A 14,474-nucleotide genomic window follows, 5' to 3' on the forward strand; every position below is an offset into this window, starting at 1 on the left:
GCGGCCTGGGGAGGGACGCGGTGCACGCGCGCGGTTCGCGGAGGAACGGTTGCGGCGGGCCCACGCGCAGCCTCGCGGCTCGTGGTGGAACGCGCGCACGGGAGGGGCTGACCGGGGTCGGCCCGACCCGATCTTGGCCGAGCTGGCGCCGACGTGGCGTCTACGTGGCGCCTACGTGGCTGCCACGCGGGCTGGCGGGAGGAAGACGAAGGCGCCGGCCGTGAATGGACGGCGGGCGGCGGCGGTTTCTCCGGGGCGCCTTGCGACGATGAGGGGCGACGGGGCGTACACCGGGATGACGAGGAAGAAAGAGAGGGAGCGAGCCAACGGCTTGGATTCGCCGGAGGGAGTCCGTCGGCGGCGGATTTCGGCGGCGGCAACCGGCGGAGAGCAAAAGGGGGAAACGGCGATGAGGTCACGAGGGGCCAATTCCCGGCGGTGAGAGCATCTACGCGGCTACGGGAATCCGTTGCTAGCGTCGGATTGGGCGGAGCTACGCCGAGCGAGGCCGGCAACGAGCGGGTGCTACGGAGCACGGGCGGCGACGGCGGCGAGCACACTGCGAGCGGCGGTAACGGTCGGGGCGGCGCCGGCTAGCTACGGGGAGGCTACTCGAGCTACTACCGAAAACTAAGGGGGGAAGATGGAGCGAGGAGGGAGAACGGAGGGAGGCACTATCGAGATGAGGAGGGGCGCTGTGACGAGAGGCCGACGGCGCGGGAGTAATCTCTCCGGCCTCGGGCCGGGGAAGAGGAGGAAGACGAGCGCCCGGAGTCCCCTTCCGCGTCCACGAATGCACCGGCTTTCCCGGCGCTTGGCGATGAACGGCGGAGGCGAGACAGAGCTCGGAAGGCGGCAACAATGGCGATGGGAGGGAGAAGAGAGGGAGGGCGCCCGGGGCTTTAAGGGCAGCAATGTCGGTTTGGAACCGACTTGGGCGGTCAAGGCGCGAGCTGGCGCTCGGCGCTCGCGTCCAATCGGCGACAGGGTGGAGGGAGGATAACGCCGGCGGGAGGAAAAAGGGGAAAAGGAGGGAGAGAAAGGGGGCTCGTCCCTTTCTTCTTTGGGAAAAAGGAGGAGGGGAGCGGGGGCGTCGCGGCAGAGGGAGGAGGGCTCTGCCTCCGTCCCTTGGCGGCTTGCGCGCGGAGTGGCGGGGCCGAGGCGATGACGACGGCGATGACGGCGGGGCGGTTTGGAGCGGCGCGACGACACGGGCGACAGGTGCGGGCTGGCGCGGCAGAGGGTGACGGCGGCGGCGACCAGACGGTCGGCCACTCGGCACGCACGCGCGGCTTGCAACGGGGGGGGGGGGGGGGGCGGCGGATGGAGGGGCGCGGCTCGGGCACGCGCGCGGGCGGCGGGGCCGCGCGGCTGCAGGCGCGGCAGGGCAGCGGGGCCGGGCGGCGCAGACGCGACGCGGGCGAGGACCACGCGGGCGCGCGCGCGAACGACGCGCGGGGAGCGGCAGCGAGGGAGCGGAAAGGAGGGGCTCGGCTCGGCGCGGGCGGCTCACGCGCTCACGCGCGGGCAGAGCGAAGGGGGAGGGAGGCACTCGGCGCGGCGGCTCACGCACGCGCGAACGGAGCGGAGGAGGGGCCCTCGGCGCGGCTCGCGCGCTCGCGCACGCAGCGTGCGGGCGGAGCGGGGCGGAGGGAGAGGAGGGAGAGAGAGCGAGAGAGAAAGGGAGAGAGCGCCTGGAGGGAGGGGGAGATGGGCCGAGAGAAATCCGGCCCATCGACCCCAGGGGAGCCAAAATAGACTTTTGCGAAGGAATTTGATTTGGAAGGATTTGGATTCGGAAACGAGCTCGACGATAGATCGGGGATTGAGATATTGAGATGGCACGGACACTGGACGACAATCAAAGAAACAAATTTCGCAATTAGGGTTTTTAAGAGATAACTTTCCCGCTAGGCGCCACGACGGAACGGGCGCTACACATCGTCTCCCGCCCGTAAGTCCCCGCTACGGGGATGAAAACGGCGATATTTTTTGCATGCGTGCGGGCCCAACTAAAGCAGACGTTGGATTCGTTTTGGATGGCTCAGATGCATGGTATGTCATCCGGTGACTTGCCATACCAATGTCACCAAAGCTGAATCCGATGCCTTGGGGTCTATGCTAAAGTGGGGACCGGCTTAGTTACTTTCTTGAGTTTTGTTAGCAAGTTTTTTAAACCGCTAAACAACGTGTTTTATATGAAAACTTCATATATAAATTTTGCTTTTAAAAGATCAAATAAATTTAGGTTACTCACCTTGATGTCAAGTTCAAATTTTAGGACCCTCATCTCGACGTCGAGTTCGAATTACATTTTTGAATTGCAATACCATATATAATATGTCTCGGGACTTAAAATGAACTTATTCCAAATTTTAATAATTTATATTCAATCATATGCTAATCACATTTAATCATATTCAATCATCTGCTGCGCGACGCCGTCCGATGCCGACGCCTTCGCATCCCCAAACAGTGATTGCGCGCGTCTGCCACAACCTCGCATCTTAGGGACGCGACGAAGGTATATTACAGCAATTAATTCCTTTTCAAACCAATATATTCATGTAGATTCAGAAAAAAACTATATTTTTAAAAAACATTTCACCTGTCCAAGTTCAAGTTGTAGAATTGGTACGAGTGCTCATATTCGGTAATTATTTTCTTAATAATAAACAACCTAATATTCGACAATAAAGTACCCGCGAGCTAATTTAATCAATCTCAAGATATGTTGATGACCATAACAAGAGTGCTTATATATAGACATAAGAGGAGTAATATGTGCGTATGCATGTTCCTAGAGGTGTGTAGTATGTGCGAGTGTATACTAGCGTCCGCTTCTATATTATTTTTCTGATATCTGGCATACACGTGCATGCTCGCATATATTTTCAAATAAACGAAGTCACCTGTAGCATCCAAGTAGTTGTGGGGGTGAATCATGCACATGGTTCGACCTGACTGATACAGCAGCAAATGCGTAGGCGACCGACCGAAATACGTGGCCATTATTATTACTGTTATTTTGAAATTTCAAACAAATAGAGAGGGCGAGGGCGGCATAGGGCAAACTTTTATCTATCCTTTCTTGGAACCTTGATGATCAGTACCGACGATTTGCCCATGGACAGCAAGTTAAATTAAGACCCAATGCTGCCAGCGAGACGAGGAAGTTCTAGAGCAATTGTTGAATTTTTGACTGCACCTGTGACCAAGCTGATTGGTTAAAACTAGAGCCAAAACCGTTTGTGCCTCGAGCATTTAATGTCACTAGCCGCTCACCCGTGTGGTGCACGGACTATTATTATTATTAGTGTTTAATTATAATAGTACATATGACTTAATAAGTTTGTTAAATATTTAAGAACGAACTAAAATCAGTATTAAATATTAAATCACTTAGAAGTGTTGTAACTTCTAAACTGGGTATGTATGCAAGGTCGAAATAATTATAATATTGTTTCAAATAGACAGTTTTATACTTGCATTCGACAGATATTTCACGTTTTCTTATCCTACAGGACTCATGTTTTATTTTTTTTACCTTTCCTTACAAGATCTATAGATAAATGGGATCTGTCACTTTTTTCATGATTAAGGTAATAATAGAAGACATGAAATGCTTTTAGTAATTCATCCTACATACAGTACATGTCCACGCGAATGCGCGGGCTATCTTCGTAGTTTCTGTTAATAGCTAAATCAGTCTATATATCGTTCATCTTTGATTCTTTTCTGTAATCTAATAGGTCATATTTTTGTTTATACTACCACATCAAATGTTAATAGTAGATGGAATAACTCATAAATCAACAGTTAAGATCATTGCTATATGGAATAGAGTATTATATATGGTGGCCTCATCTTTTGCATTGGTTTTGGGGTGTTTAGATCCAGTGGTGTAAAATTTTAACGTGTCACATCAGGTATTATATAGGGTGTCGCATGGGGTGTTCGGACACTAATAAAAAAACTAATTACATAATCCGTCAGTAAACCGCGAGACGAATTTATTAAGCCTAATTAATCCATCATTAGCAAATATTTACTGTAGCACCACATTATCAAATCATGGAGCAATTAGGCTTAAAAGATTCGTCTCGTAAATTAGTCGTAATCTGTGCTATTAGTTATTTTTTTAGTCTATATTTAATAATTTATACAAGTGTTCAAACATTAAATGGCCTATTCTGTTGTGAACGGTACTGAATGGAATCCCCCAGTCCACATTCGATCGATCCTCGTATAGCTCTGACTGTAGTGCAAAGTTCCATTGCATGGACGTGGTTGATTTCAAGGAGTCATGGAGATTATCTGAGCCCTTCACGTCATGATCATAGACCCGGCATCCATCCGACAGAATTGACCGGCCCTTGACTAGATCCCAACTTTTTTTTTCAAACTTTCAACTTTTACATCACATTAAAATATTTCTACACACGTAAACTTATAACTTTTTTCTTCAAACTTTCAATTTTAGTCAAACTTCCAAATCTATTATATTATTAAAGGAATAGAAAAAGGAGCCTCCACGTTCGCTCTCATGGCCTAGAAATTCTCACATTAATCGAAAAAAGAAAAAACAGAGTCCATATAGAAATATAATTTAGAAATAGCTGAAATTCGGAATTAAAAAATAAGGAATATTAGAATAGAAGACTAGAGTCCATATAGAAATACAATTTAGAAATAGTTGAAATTCGGAATTAAAAAATAAGGAATATTAGAAGAGGAGACTAGAGTCCATATAGAAATACAATTTAGAAATAGTTGAAATTCGGAATTAAAAAATAAGGAATATTAGAAGAGAAGACTAGAGTCCATATAGAAATACAATTAGGAAATAACTGAAATTCGTAATTAAAAATAAGGAATATTAGAAGAGAAGATTAGAGTCCGTATAGAAATACAATTAGGAAATAACTGAAATTCGGAATTTAAAATAAAAAATATTAGAAGAGAAGACTAGAGTCCATAGAAATACAAATATAGGAATATAATTTAGAAGTAACTGAAATTCAAAAAATTAAAAAATTAAAGAATATTGAAAGATGAGTTTAGAGTCCACATAGAAATGCAATTAGAAATAATAAAAATTAAGAAATAAAAATAAATAATATTGGAAGAAAAGCATAGAGTCTATATAGAAATACAATTTATAGAAAATTTAGAATTAAAAAAAGAAATATTAAAAGACGAGTCTTGAGTCCATATAGGAATATATATAATTTACAAACAACTAAAATTTGATATTAAAAATAATTAATAATTAACACGTATATAAAATATAATATGAAATATAAGAAATAAAAATAAATAATATTGGAAGAAGAGCATAGAGTCTACATAGAAATACAATTTACAGAAAATTTGGAATTAAAAAAAGAAATATTAAAAGACGAGTCTAAAGTCCATATAGGAATATATATAATTTACAAATAACTAAAATTTAATATTAAAAATAATTAATAACTAACACGTATATAAAATATAATATAAAAATTAAGAAATAAATATAAATAATATTGGAAGAAGAGCATAGAGTTTATATAGAAATACAATTTACAGAAAATTCGAAACTAAAAAAAGAAATATTAAAAGACGAGTCTAGAATCCATATAAGAATATATATAATTTACAAATAACTAAAATTTAATATTAAAAATAATTAATAACTAACACGTATATAAAATATAATATGAACATTACACATTAGTAGTTTTGTAGAGTTATTGCAAAATTTAAAATTATATTGTTATTTTAATATATTTGAATAATATAATGAGAAAACATATAAAAATATAATGATGCTAGCCGCTCAATCTGCGTGGGCCACAATACTACTTTGATATGAAATTAAACACACCCTCGATCATCTTCCGAGTATAGATGTGGCGTACGTGAACATGGATGGATTTGTTTCTCCTGATTTTACCCCGTTTGCGTGTTTCAGAACAGTGCCTGTTTCTGGTAGTTGTAACATGGAGAATTTTGCTTGCTGTAAATCTGTAATTCTCTCCGGCAGCGCGCTCTAGCTCCTGGCATCAGCGGTCTTTCTTCACCATTATGGAGCTCATGAATTTTTTTTAAACACATCACATTTTATTAAAAGACAAAGTTTAGGGGAAATGAATTCCGAACACATCACCAGGAGATAGATAAGAGTTGAACCATCTTTAACAAGAGAGAGGTCAACTGAAGAAAGAAAGCAAACTTCCTAATGAAACTAGACAGCAATAAAGGAGCAAATCTACAGGGTACTGCAGCAATGCCGTGATGACTGCATCGTAGGGCCTGTATTGATATTGATGTGCACTCCGCTTGACAAGCCGTTAAATCCCTTCGACTGCCTCCACCGGAACAACACATATGAAAGGTTTGTTGCTGAGCCGTAGATTTTGGTGTGAGTTCCAAAAGTTTCCATATCCATACCTGTTTTCAAAAATTTTAAGGCCATATAATAAACACTAAATCTCCCAACCCTATCCAAAATAGTATACTACTGTAAGACATCTCAATTTTTTTCCTCTGGAGGGGGGGGGGGGGGGCTACTCATTTTGAAATGGCTAGAGATTTCTTTGAGTGAACACAATCCAAAGTCTCCCAACCCTATCCCCGATGAGATGTTATGCTTATGATATAGGGTGGTACTGTTGGTTACTAAAATTTGGAATTTTTTGTTTTAAAGAAAAATTGGAAGCTTAGTTTGCCTAAGGTTGTTAGAACTGAGGGGATCACCTATACATTTGTCGATAAAATTTCTCCTAAAAATTTGACAAATGTAATTACAATATAGTCGTAGTGTAGTTACACTGTAAATTACGTGTAATTACACTGTAACTACAATGTAATTTGTATGTAACTTTCACATAATTTTAAACCGTTAGATCTAAGTCACAACACGTACATGTGAGAGGATTTGTTCCCATACTCTATTTTACCGAAATAACATGTTACGTAGAGATTTTTAAAAGTTACATACAAGTTACATTGTAGTTACAGTGTAATTACACTATGGCTGTACTGTAATTACATCTGTCAAACTTTTAGGAGAAAATTTATCGATAAATATATAGCAAAATTGATATGTAATTATGACACACTTACGTCGGATATGAATATTATAAAATTATGATACAAAATGGGATTAGAACCGTTCTATCTTGGTAGGTAAGATACCATGATTTAAATCGACATACCACTAACCTTACTTCTAAATACCCCTCATTTAACAAGGGGCATCGATGTCATTTTTCTCTTTTCTACTATCTCGTAAGAGTAGTTATTTTAAATGTTAGACTTATACTACTACTACATTTGTTTCATATTATAAGTTGTTTTGAGATTTTTAAATCAATCTTTTTAGGTTTAACCAAGTTTATAAAAAAATATAGAAATATCTTCAACACAAAACAAAAGAACTATCAAAATATGTTAATGAAACTAATTTAATGCTTTAAGTGTGTACTACATTTTTCTATAAATTGGTTAAATTTTCAAAAAGAATTAGAAAATCGAAGGGAACTTAGGCTGTGTTTAGTTCACGCTAAAATAGAAGTTTGGTTGAAATTGGAACGATGTGACGGAAAAGTTGGAAGTTTATATGTGTAGAAAAGTTTTGATGTGATAGAAAAGTTGGAAGTTTAAAGAAATATTTTGGAACTAAACACGGCGTTATTTTGATACGGAGTGAATAGTTCCAGTTAGCAGCTTGTGTGTACATGGCACAGTACATACCAGCTGGGTTTGCAGAGAAAGTGTGACAGTGTGACAGATGTGCATCATGTGGGTCACAAACTCATTTCACAGTCACACACCAGATAAGCTTCCTCCCCTCCCCTGCATCCACTCCACAGTCCACCACACCACAAACGTATCTGCGGACTGCGGCGATCGATTTGGGAGGAGAGGATTCAGACGACGATCGATCGCTCAGAATTCAGATGACCAGCGTGAGGCGAGCAGACAAACGCAGCTGATTCGACGGATTCAGAATGGCATCATCAGTTGCAGGCTCAGTGACTCGTCGTCCTCCTCCCGTGCTGCTGGCTTGCCGATCGCGACCAAATAATCGTCGCCTCATCAGATTGTTACCGCTCCTCTTCGCCGTCGTCGTCTTGCTTGCTCTTCTTCCACCATGCGTTCATGGAGCTCGTGCTCTGAATGATGCCAAAGAAGCCAAAGGTCAGTCACTGTTGTTAAGATTTGCTGCTAGTTGATCTGCTTCGTCAGGAGAGTGAGATTAGTGTTTGTGTCAAGTGTTTGATCGTGAATTGCAGTTGCAGAGGCCAGCGACCAGACGACGACGACGACGCACGCCGCGGCGGCGGCGGTGGCTCGGTGGTCTGTCACCGTGAGGGAAGGAGGAGGTGGTGGTGGTCACGGCAGCGGCCATGCCGGCGCCGGCCACGGCCACGGCAGCGGCCACGGCAGGCCGGAGCCAGCCGAGCACCACACGGGCAGGCGCAGCGCGGCGGCCGGATCCGTGCGCCCTCCCATGGCGGCCTCCTGCGCCGCCCTCCTTGTCGCCGCCGTCGTCGCTCTGCTTCGCTTCTGAATGAATGAATTCTGGACCCGAATCGCTCCCGATTTCGCATTTGAATTTAAATCGATTCATCTTGCTGTGTGTACATAGAATGAAATGAAATGAATCCAAATGAATCGCCAAGAATCCGCCCGATTCGGGGATTCCCGGCGAGATTTTTCCGCATCTTCAATCTGCAATTTTGTGTGTGCGCTTTCCAAGAAATCGAGATTTTGTTGAATGCGTTCTTGGAATCGTATAATCCGTTGCTAAACTTAAAAAACGTACTCATCTTTCCACGAATTGCATTTAAATACGTAAGCTGCGGCCATCCTACGGTACACCGAGCAAAATAAAATTCACCAACCATGGATTCACCGGTCAGGAAACAATGGCTGCTCCTCCTCGTCTTCTTCCTCCTGGCCTCCTCGTGTGTTCTTGCAGCCGGTGATTCGTCTGCAATTGGCAGCAACGAATTAACGGGCAAGCAATTCAATTCATTCTCTCCATTGATCTCTCTCTCTGCTCGTGGTTAGATTGATCTGATCCCAGTGGCGTCTTGTTTGTCTTGAATCTTGATGATGAGCAGGAGCTGAGGAGAAGAAGACGGCGAGCACGGCGGCGGAGTTGGCGGTCGTAGTAAGAAGCTCCCACGGCGATCACCATGGCCGCCACGGCCGCGGTGGCCGCAAGCACAAGGGCAAGAAATCCGGCGCCGCCGCCTCCGACCGCCGCCCCGGAGGTAGCACGGCGATCGCTTGCTGCGGCGTCGCCTCGCCGCTGCTGCCAATTGGCTGCTTCCTCTCTAGTTCGATGTACTTAGGCTCAATGGTAGTAGAAGATTAGTTGATCAGGGGTTAATTTTGTTTAGCTATCCTTTTTGGTATTCTTTCACTATCTTTTTCACATTTTCATGTTAGAGTGATTTCACTGGTTTGTAAGGCGGCAGTGTTAATTTATGGCATTGTAACTTAACACCGTATTGAGAGATCATCAAAATTTAAATTAGAACTGTACCTCCTTAAAAGCAGTAGAAAATCTCATTTAGTTAACATTCTCTCTGTCTATACTCTAAAGAAGAATGGGTTTACGAAAGATATTGTCATATTTTTCACTTAATTTTAATCATACTCTTTCTACTATAGTAGGTGTTATGAAACTACAAGGTGATCTCATGATGGGATCGCAACCGAAGCAACCGCGTCTCTTCCACTCGATGATCCGTCGCAACGGGCGCGATGGTTCCCAACCTTCGCGTCTACGGTTGCCACCCCTTCATTGATCAATAAAGAACATCCGATTCATTCGCTCAATTCTCTCTTACTCGTTCTCAATCGATTCTATTCACTTTCAACAGTAGGTATGCTCAGATGGATTCTTAACACGTGTTTTGATGAGGGCTCAGCTTGACCCCTTTTTTTTTTCTAGGCTTGAAATAACCCAAGACCTAAATGTGCCATTTGAGCATTGTAAGCTCTAGACTACGTACTACATCGCAAAACTTAATTACAATATAAGTTGTAAAACTGATTTAACTATTTATTTTTAAAATGTGCCGTCGTAAATATAGCTAAAAAAAATAATTCTAGCCATGCAACTGGCTAGAATGGGGACATAGATAATACGTCATATATATGTTTTGTGTCATAATGCCGTGCTAAAACATGTTTTTATTTTTCACTCATTTTTTGGGTGTTGTCGTTTTTTTAGGTGTGGCTGTATACATCCCTGGGATGTAATGGCAAGGTTTTATTTAAATCCATTATTTAAAAAAAAGGTTTTTAGGTCCGGTCTTTCTTTTAAAACGAGCCAACTCTCCTTGATATATCCCGTGTAACTCCCCTCATCAGAGTTTTAATTTTTATTAAAGGTCCTTATGATGTGCATCTAAAAGAACAACGATTTGAATGTATTTTCTTTTGAAACAAGGAGTCCCATCTTCATGACAAAAACAATGAAACCGGAGTACAAGGACCCAAGAAAGAAAAAGAAGTACAGAAACTCTGCACAAAAAGAAACAAGTATAGAAAACTTAGCATGATTACTACTTTATGCTCCAAAAGGATCTAAACAAGCTAAGCTAAATATAGTTTTAAACAAGAACCATTAACAAAAACACCATGCCAGGCCAAAATTCAATCCCATAAAAAAAATGGAAGACTAATTGTCTGTATGGAAGGAGCTAACTCTGAATGTTGCTGCCAACACAATCATTACTAGTTTTAGTTTTGTGCCTAAAGTTGATCTTACAAACCATTTGAGCTTCCTGGAGAAGTTGTTACAACCATTTGAAGAGTAGATGTTCTACTGATTCGAGGCACTGAACAAAACATGCTCCTCTTGGATCCTTTCCACACTTTGGGGATCAGGTTTTCTTTAGTGAGAATACAATTCTGCAGCATCAACCATATGAGCACCTTAATCTTCAGAGGCAAGTTTGTGTTCCACAAATACTTGTGTGTGAACGCTGCCTGAGTGATTTGATCAAATTCAAAGCCTACCTATGCATATTTGCCTAAACAGCACAAGTTAGTGTTCTACATGACTTGTTCCATTCTGAATAGCTCTGGTCCTTAGTAATTATTGGCTGAATAGCTGAATGATTTGTGATAATATTTCATGGGTACAAACAAATAAATTAACTATGATAAAGTTGGAAAATGGATTTAAAATAGTATAACAAGAAATTCGCACATATATATTTTTTTCTACAAAATCGTACCGTTTAGGAGTTTGGGAAGCATTCATGTTAATTCTATTCATTACAAACGACCAGGTCATGACATTTCATACCATCAATTGGTACAAGACCCACATGCGTAATTGGGCGGGCCAAACAACACATCTAAAATGTGCAATAATAGTACTAGTCCTTAAAAAAAACAACTTGGTGCATATCTTTTAAATATGACCACCTTTTGCTGCATTGTTGCTTATTAGTAGGATAATGCTTTTGGGGAAAGAAAGCTGAGGATAAGAAAAAAAAAAACAGGAAACATGTATTAGTGCTGGATGTTACAAAATAAAGAAATAAGAAAAATAAACAATAAAGTTGGTGTCCATAGCTCTGGCAGTACAAGTGGAAAGTTCCTTGAAGAACTTATTCTATCTCATTTTTAAAGGATTTTTAAGGGAAGGATGAAGAGTGTTGGTAGCAGAGGCAGAGTATCAGTTCAGTTTACACTACTACTACATCATTAGCTCTGCTCATTGCAGCCATGGAGAGTGCAAAGAGATCTTGCCTTGCTATCTCCCTCATCCTACTCCTACTCCTTGTTCCAAGTATCCATGGAGCAAGGCATGTTGCTGCAGCTATCAAGGGTACAGGTACGCAGTGTTCCTTCTCTTCTCTGCATGTCTGTCTTAGTAGGTTTCTTACACCATAGTATCCTTATATGCATCGTTTTTTTCAGCTCTATGTTTCTATGAAACAAATGATGACAACTCCCGTGTATATATGTTTTGTATTGTATCTGCATAGAACTGTATGTTTCTGAATGTTTGTAAAGTTGTTATTAACATGATTTCTATGGTTCTGTTGGGGTTGGACATGATGTTCGACTATTCAACTTAACTTTCGTTCCACTACTTACAATATTAGTTTTGTGGGAAACACATGAAGATTTGTTTGTTTATTACAAGCATTATGCACGATGAATTTTTTGATTATGTCAAAAGTACAACCAACACCAGAAGTGGGTCCCTAAAAAAGAAAGGCAAGATTATAGCTGTGGTTGGTTCCCTTTGGCTAATTGCCATAAGTTTAGATAAGCAAAACCTTAGAAAATATTTGAAATTTATCTACACCGTGTATTTCTTGAGGAAATTATCTACACCCTATTATTTGTAAAACGTTTCTAATTTCATTTTGGGTAGCCTCGCATAAGTTGTCGTCCCGTTTATCTATCTATATATCTTCCTTCCTCACTAATCAAATGCATATCCACCTGCAAAATGAACAAAAGTAATTGCAATGTCAAGCATGGCCCTACTGATTAATTGTGTCCGTCGATGGACCGAAGAATTCAGTACTAAATTAAAATGTTCAGATCTGGAAGAAATTTCTTGGAAAACAAAGCAGTTGATTTCCTTATTGTTAAAATATTATTCAGTCCAAACATGCCTATATTAGTTAGTAATTAACTTATTCAAAACATATCAAGGGTCTGGCTGGCCTAGATACTTGAATCTCCAGTCAAAAATCAATAAACAAGACAATAATAATAATAAAAACTTGATGAATACTCATGTGGTGTGTGAGCGCGCAGATCAGGCATCCTGCCTGAAAACCCTGTCAAGAACAGATGCTCTGTCCTGTCCATGTGGGGGAACACAGTATAATTAATGAGATATTATTCCCCTGCATTTCCGGAGACCCTTGCACTGCACGCCGTTAATGATACTTAATTATATTCCTAACTAATGCTCTCGTGATATCACACAAAGTGATTATTCACCAATAATAAATATAACATGGCATCATCACGTCCTGTTTACAAACAAACAACCTGATGATCATGTGTCATGCTCGATCCAGAACAAACCATAAAAAAGAGTAGAAAAAAACAATTTTAAATTTTGAAGGACATATAAAATCAAGTACTCGCTCTGTACTACTCCCTCCATTTACTTTTGATAGTTATATTTCCAAATCTGAAAAATTTATTTTTGATATGTATATTTCAATCCAACAACCTATCAAATTAATGATTTTTTTGGATTTAATGCGTGACTCTTCATTCTTCCACACAAGATTAGCTATATAGGCATCGAGAAATGTAAATATTAATGAATCGCTTGTTTACGAGGAATGACTAGTAGCATGTTTAAATGGATGATAAGTAGGATTATTTATCCTTGGTCTATATGCTAAGATGAAATATGACTATTAAAAGTAGATGGAGGAAGTAGAATATAAGGATTTTTAGGGTTAGACACGTGTAACTAGATAAAATTAAATGGGATTGAGAAGTGGAGGTAGATGAAAAAATTTGAATGGTGAAGGGTTGTGATTGATTGAGAATAGAATTTTGGTGAAGAAGTTTTATATTTTGAGACAAATCTTAAGGGTTAGAAATTGTTATATTTTGTGATGGATGGAGTAATTAACTTGAATATGTTATTTTATGATTATCTAAAAAAATATGTTATTTTGTGGCACGTGAAGAACAGAAACTTGCTGATACAATTTCAATTGATACTATACGTGTGTTTTTTTTTATATACAGGCGCCGACAGCGAGATGGTGGTGACGGAGAGGACGGCCGGCGGCGGCGGCGGACATGGACGCGGTTACACAAGCCACCGGTCGCACAACCCCAACAATCCCAACGACGGTGGCTCCGGCACGCCGGTGGTGGACCCGCACAATGTCGCCACCAGGGGCCACCACCACCGCGGCGCGGCGACGAGGACGGCCGCCGGCGGCGACCCCCGCCTGGCAGCCTGCATGCTTCGTCTGGGAGCGACCTTCTTCCTGCTGGTTCTTGGCTGAATTATTTATTGGAGGATGGATATGTGGTTATTTTTCTTAAGTTTTTTTACTGCTTTTTAAATTTAATTTTTCTGCGTTTTTGATATAGTGTGGTCATAGTTTTGTGACATGTTAAATACCAAGAGATGATACAAGGTGTATATATACCATGTGCATGTGAAGTTGGGATGTGTGTGTGTTTTGCTTTGCGTGTATGAAGACATATGTATGGAGTTTGTTTGGCAGAATGTGTGGTTTATATGTCCATATCATATTGTTCAATGTAGTACTAGGACCTAGAGATCAGAGAGCATCTCAAATCCTAGTGCTATCAGTACAGATCTTCTATACACCTTAGTGTAATACACCCATTTTGGATTTGCATTTATACACTTCAGAAAATTTTATATGCAATAAACAGGTAAACCATGCTTGTGCATACTCAAAATTTAGTGTAATAACACAACAATATGT

At 41.4% G+C, this 14,474-nt stretch overlaps 2 protein-coding genes across 2 annotated transcripts; both read left to right on the forward strand.

The window, feature by feature from the left end:
- Positions 1 to 7,775: 7,775 nt before the first annotated feature.
- Positions 7,776 to 8,713, forward strand: LOC4342851 (uncharacterized). The gene is made up of 2 exons (XM_015790701.3): positions 7,776 to 8,187; positions 8,283 to 8,713. Exons 1-2 carry the CDS (start codon positions 7,998 to 8,000, stop codon positions 8,558 to 8,560), a joined length of 468 nt encoding a protein of 155 aa, XP_015646187.1. The 5' UTR covers positions 7,776 to 7,997; the 3' UTR covers positions 8,561 to 8,713.
- Positions 8,714 to 11,494: 2,781 nt separating this feature from the next.
- LOC4342852 (uncharacterized) lies at positions 11,495 to 14,267 on the forward strand. The gene is made up of 2 exons (XM_015790689.3): positions 11,495 to 11,854; positions 13,756 to 14,267. Exons 1-2 carry the CDS (start codon positions 11,746 to 11,748, stop codon positions 14,019 to 14,021), a joined length of 375 nt encoding a protein of 124 aa, XP_015646175.1. The 5' UTR covers positions 11,495 to 11,745; the 3' UTR covers positions 14,022 to 14,267.
- The last annotated feature ends 207 nt before the right edge of the window (positions 14,268 to 14,474 follow it).

Source organism: Oryza sativa, chromosome 7 (assembly GCF_034140825.1).
Source record: "Oryza sativa Japonica Group chromosome 7, ASM3414082v1".
In the NCBI taxonomy this organism is placed as follows: Eukaryota; Viridiplantae; Streptophyta; class Magnoliopsida; order Poales; family Poaceae; genus Oryza; species Oryza sativa.

Bases quoted from the DNA above. Each gene is read 5' to 3' on its own strand.
- LOC4342851 (XM_015790701.3), top strand. From the start codon at position 7,998: ATGGCATCATCAGTTGCAGGCTCAGTGACTCGTCGTCCTCCTCCCGTG. The intron at 8,188-8,282 runs GTCAGTCACTGT...CGTGAATTGCAG, and splicing joins TGATGCCAAAGAAGCCAAAG to TTGCAGAGGCCAGCGACCAG.
- LOC4342852 (XM_015790689.3), top strand. From the start codon at position 11,746: ATGGAGAGTGCAAAGAGATCTTGCCTTGCTATCTCCCTCATCCTACTC. The intron at 11,855-13,755 runs GTACGCAGTGTT...TTTTATATACAG, and splicing joins TGCAGCTATCAAGGGTACAG to GCGCCGACAGCGAGATGGTG.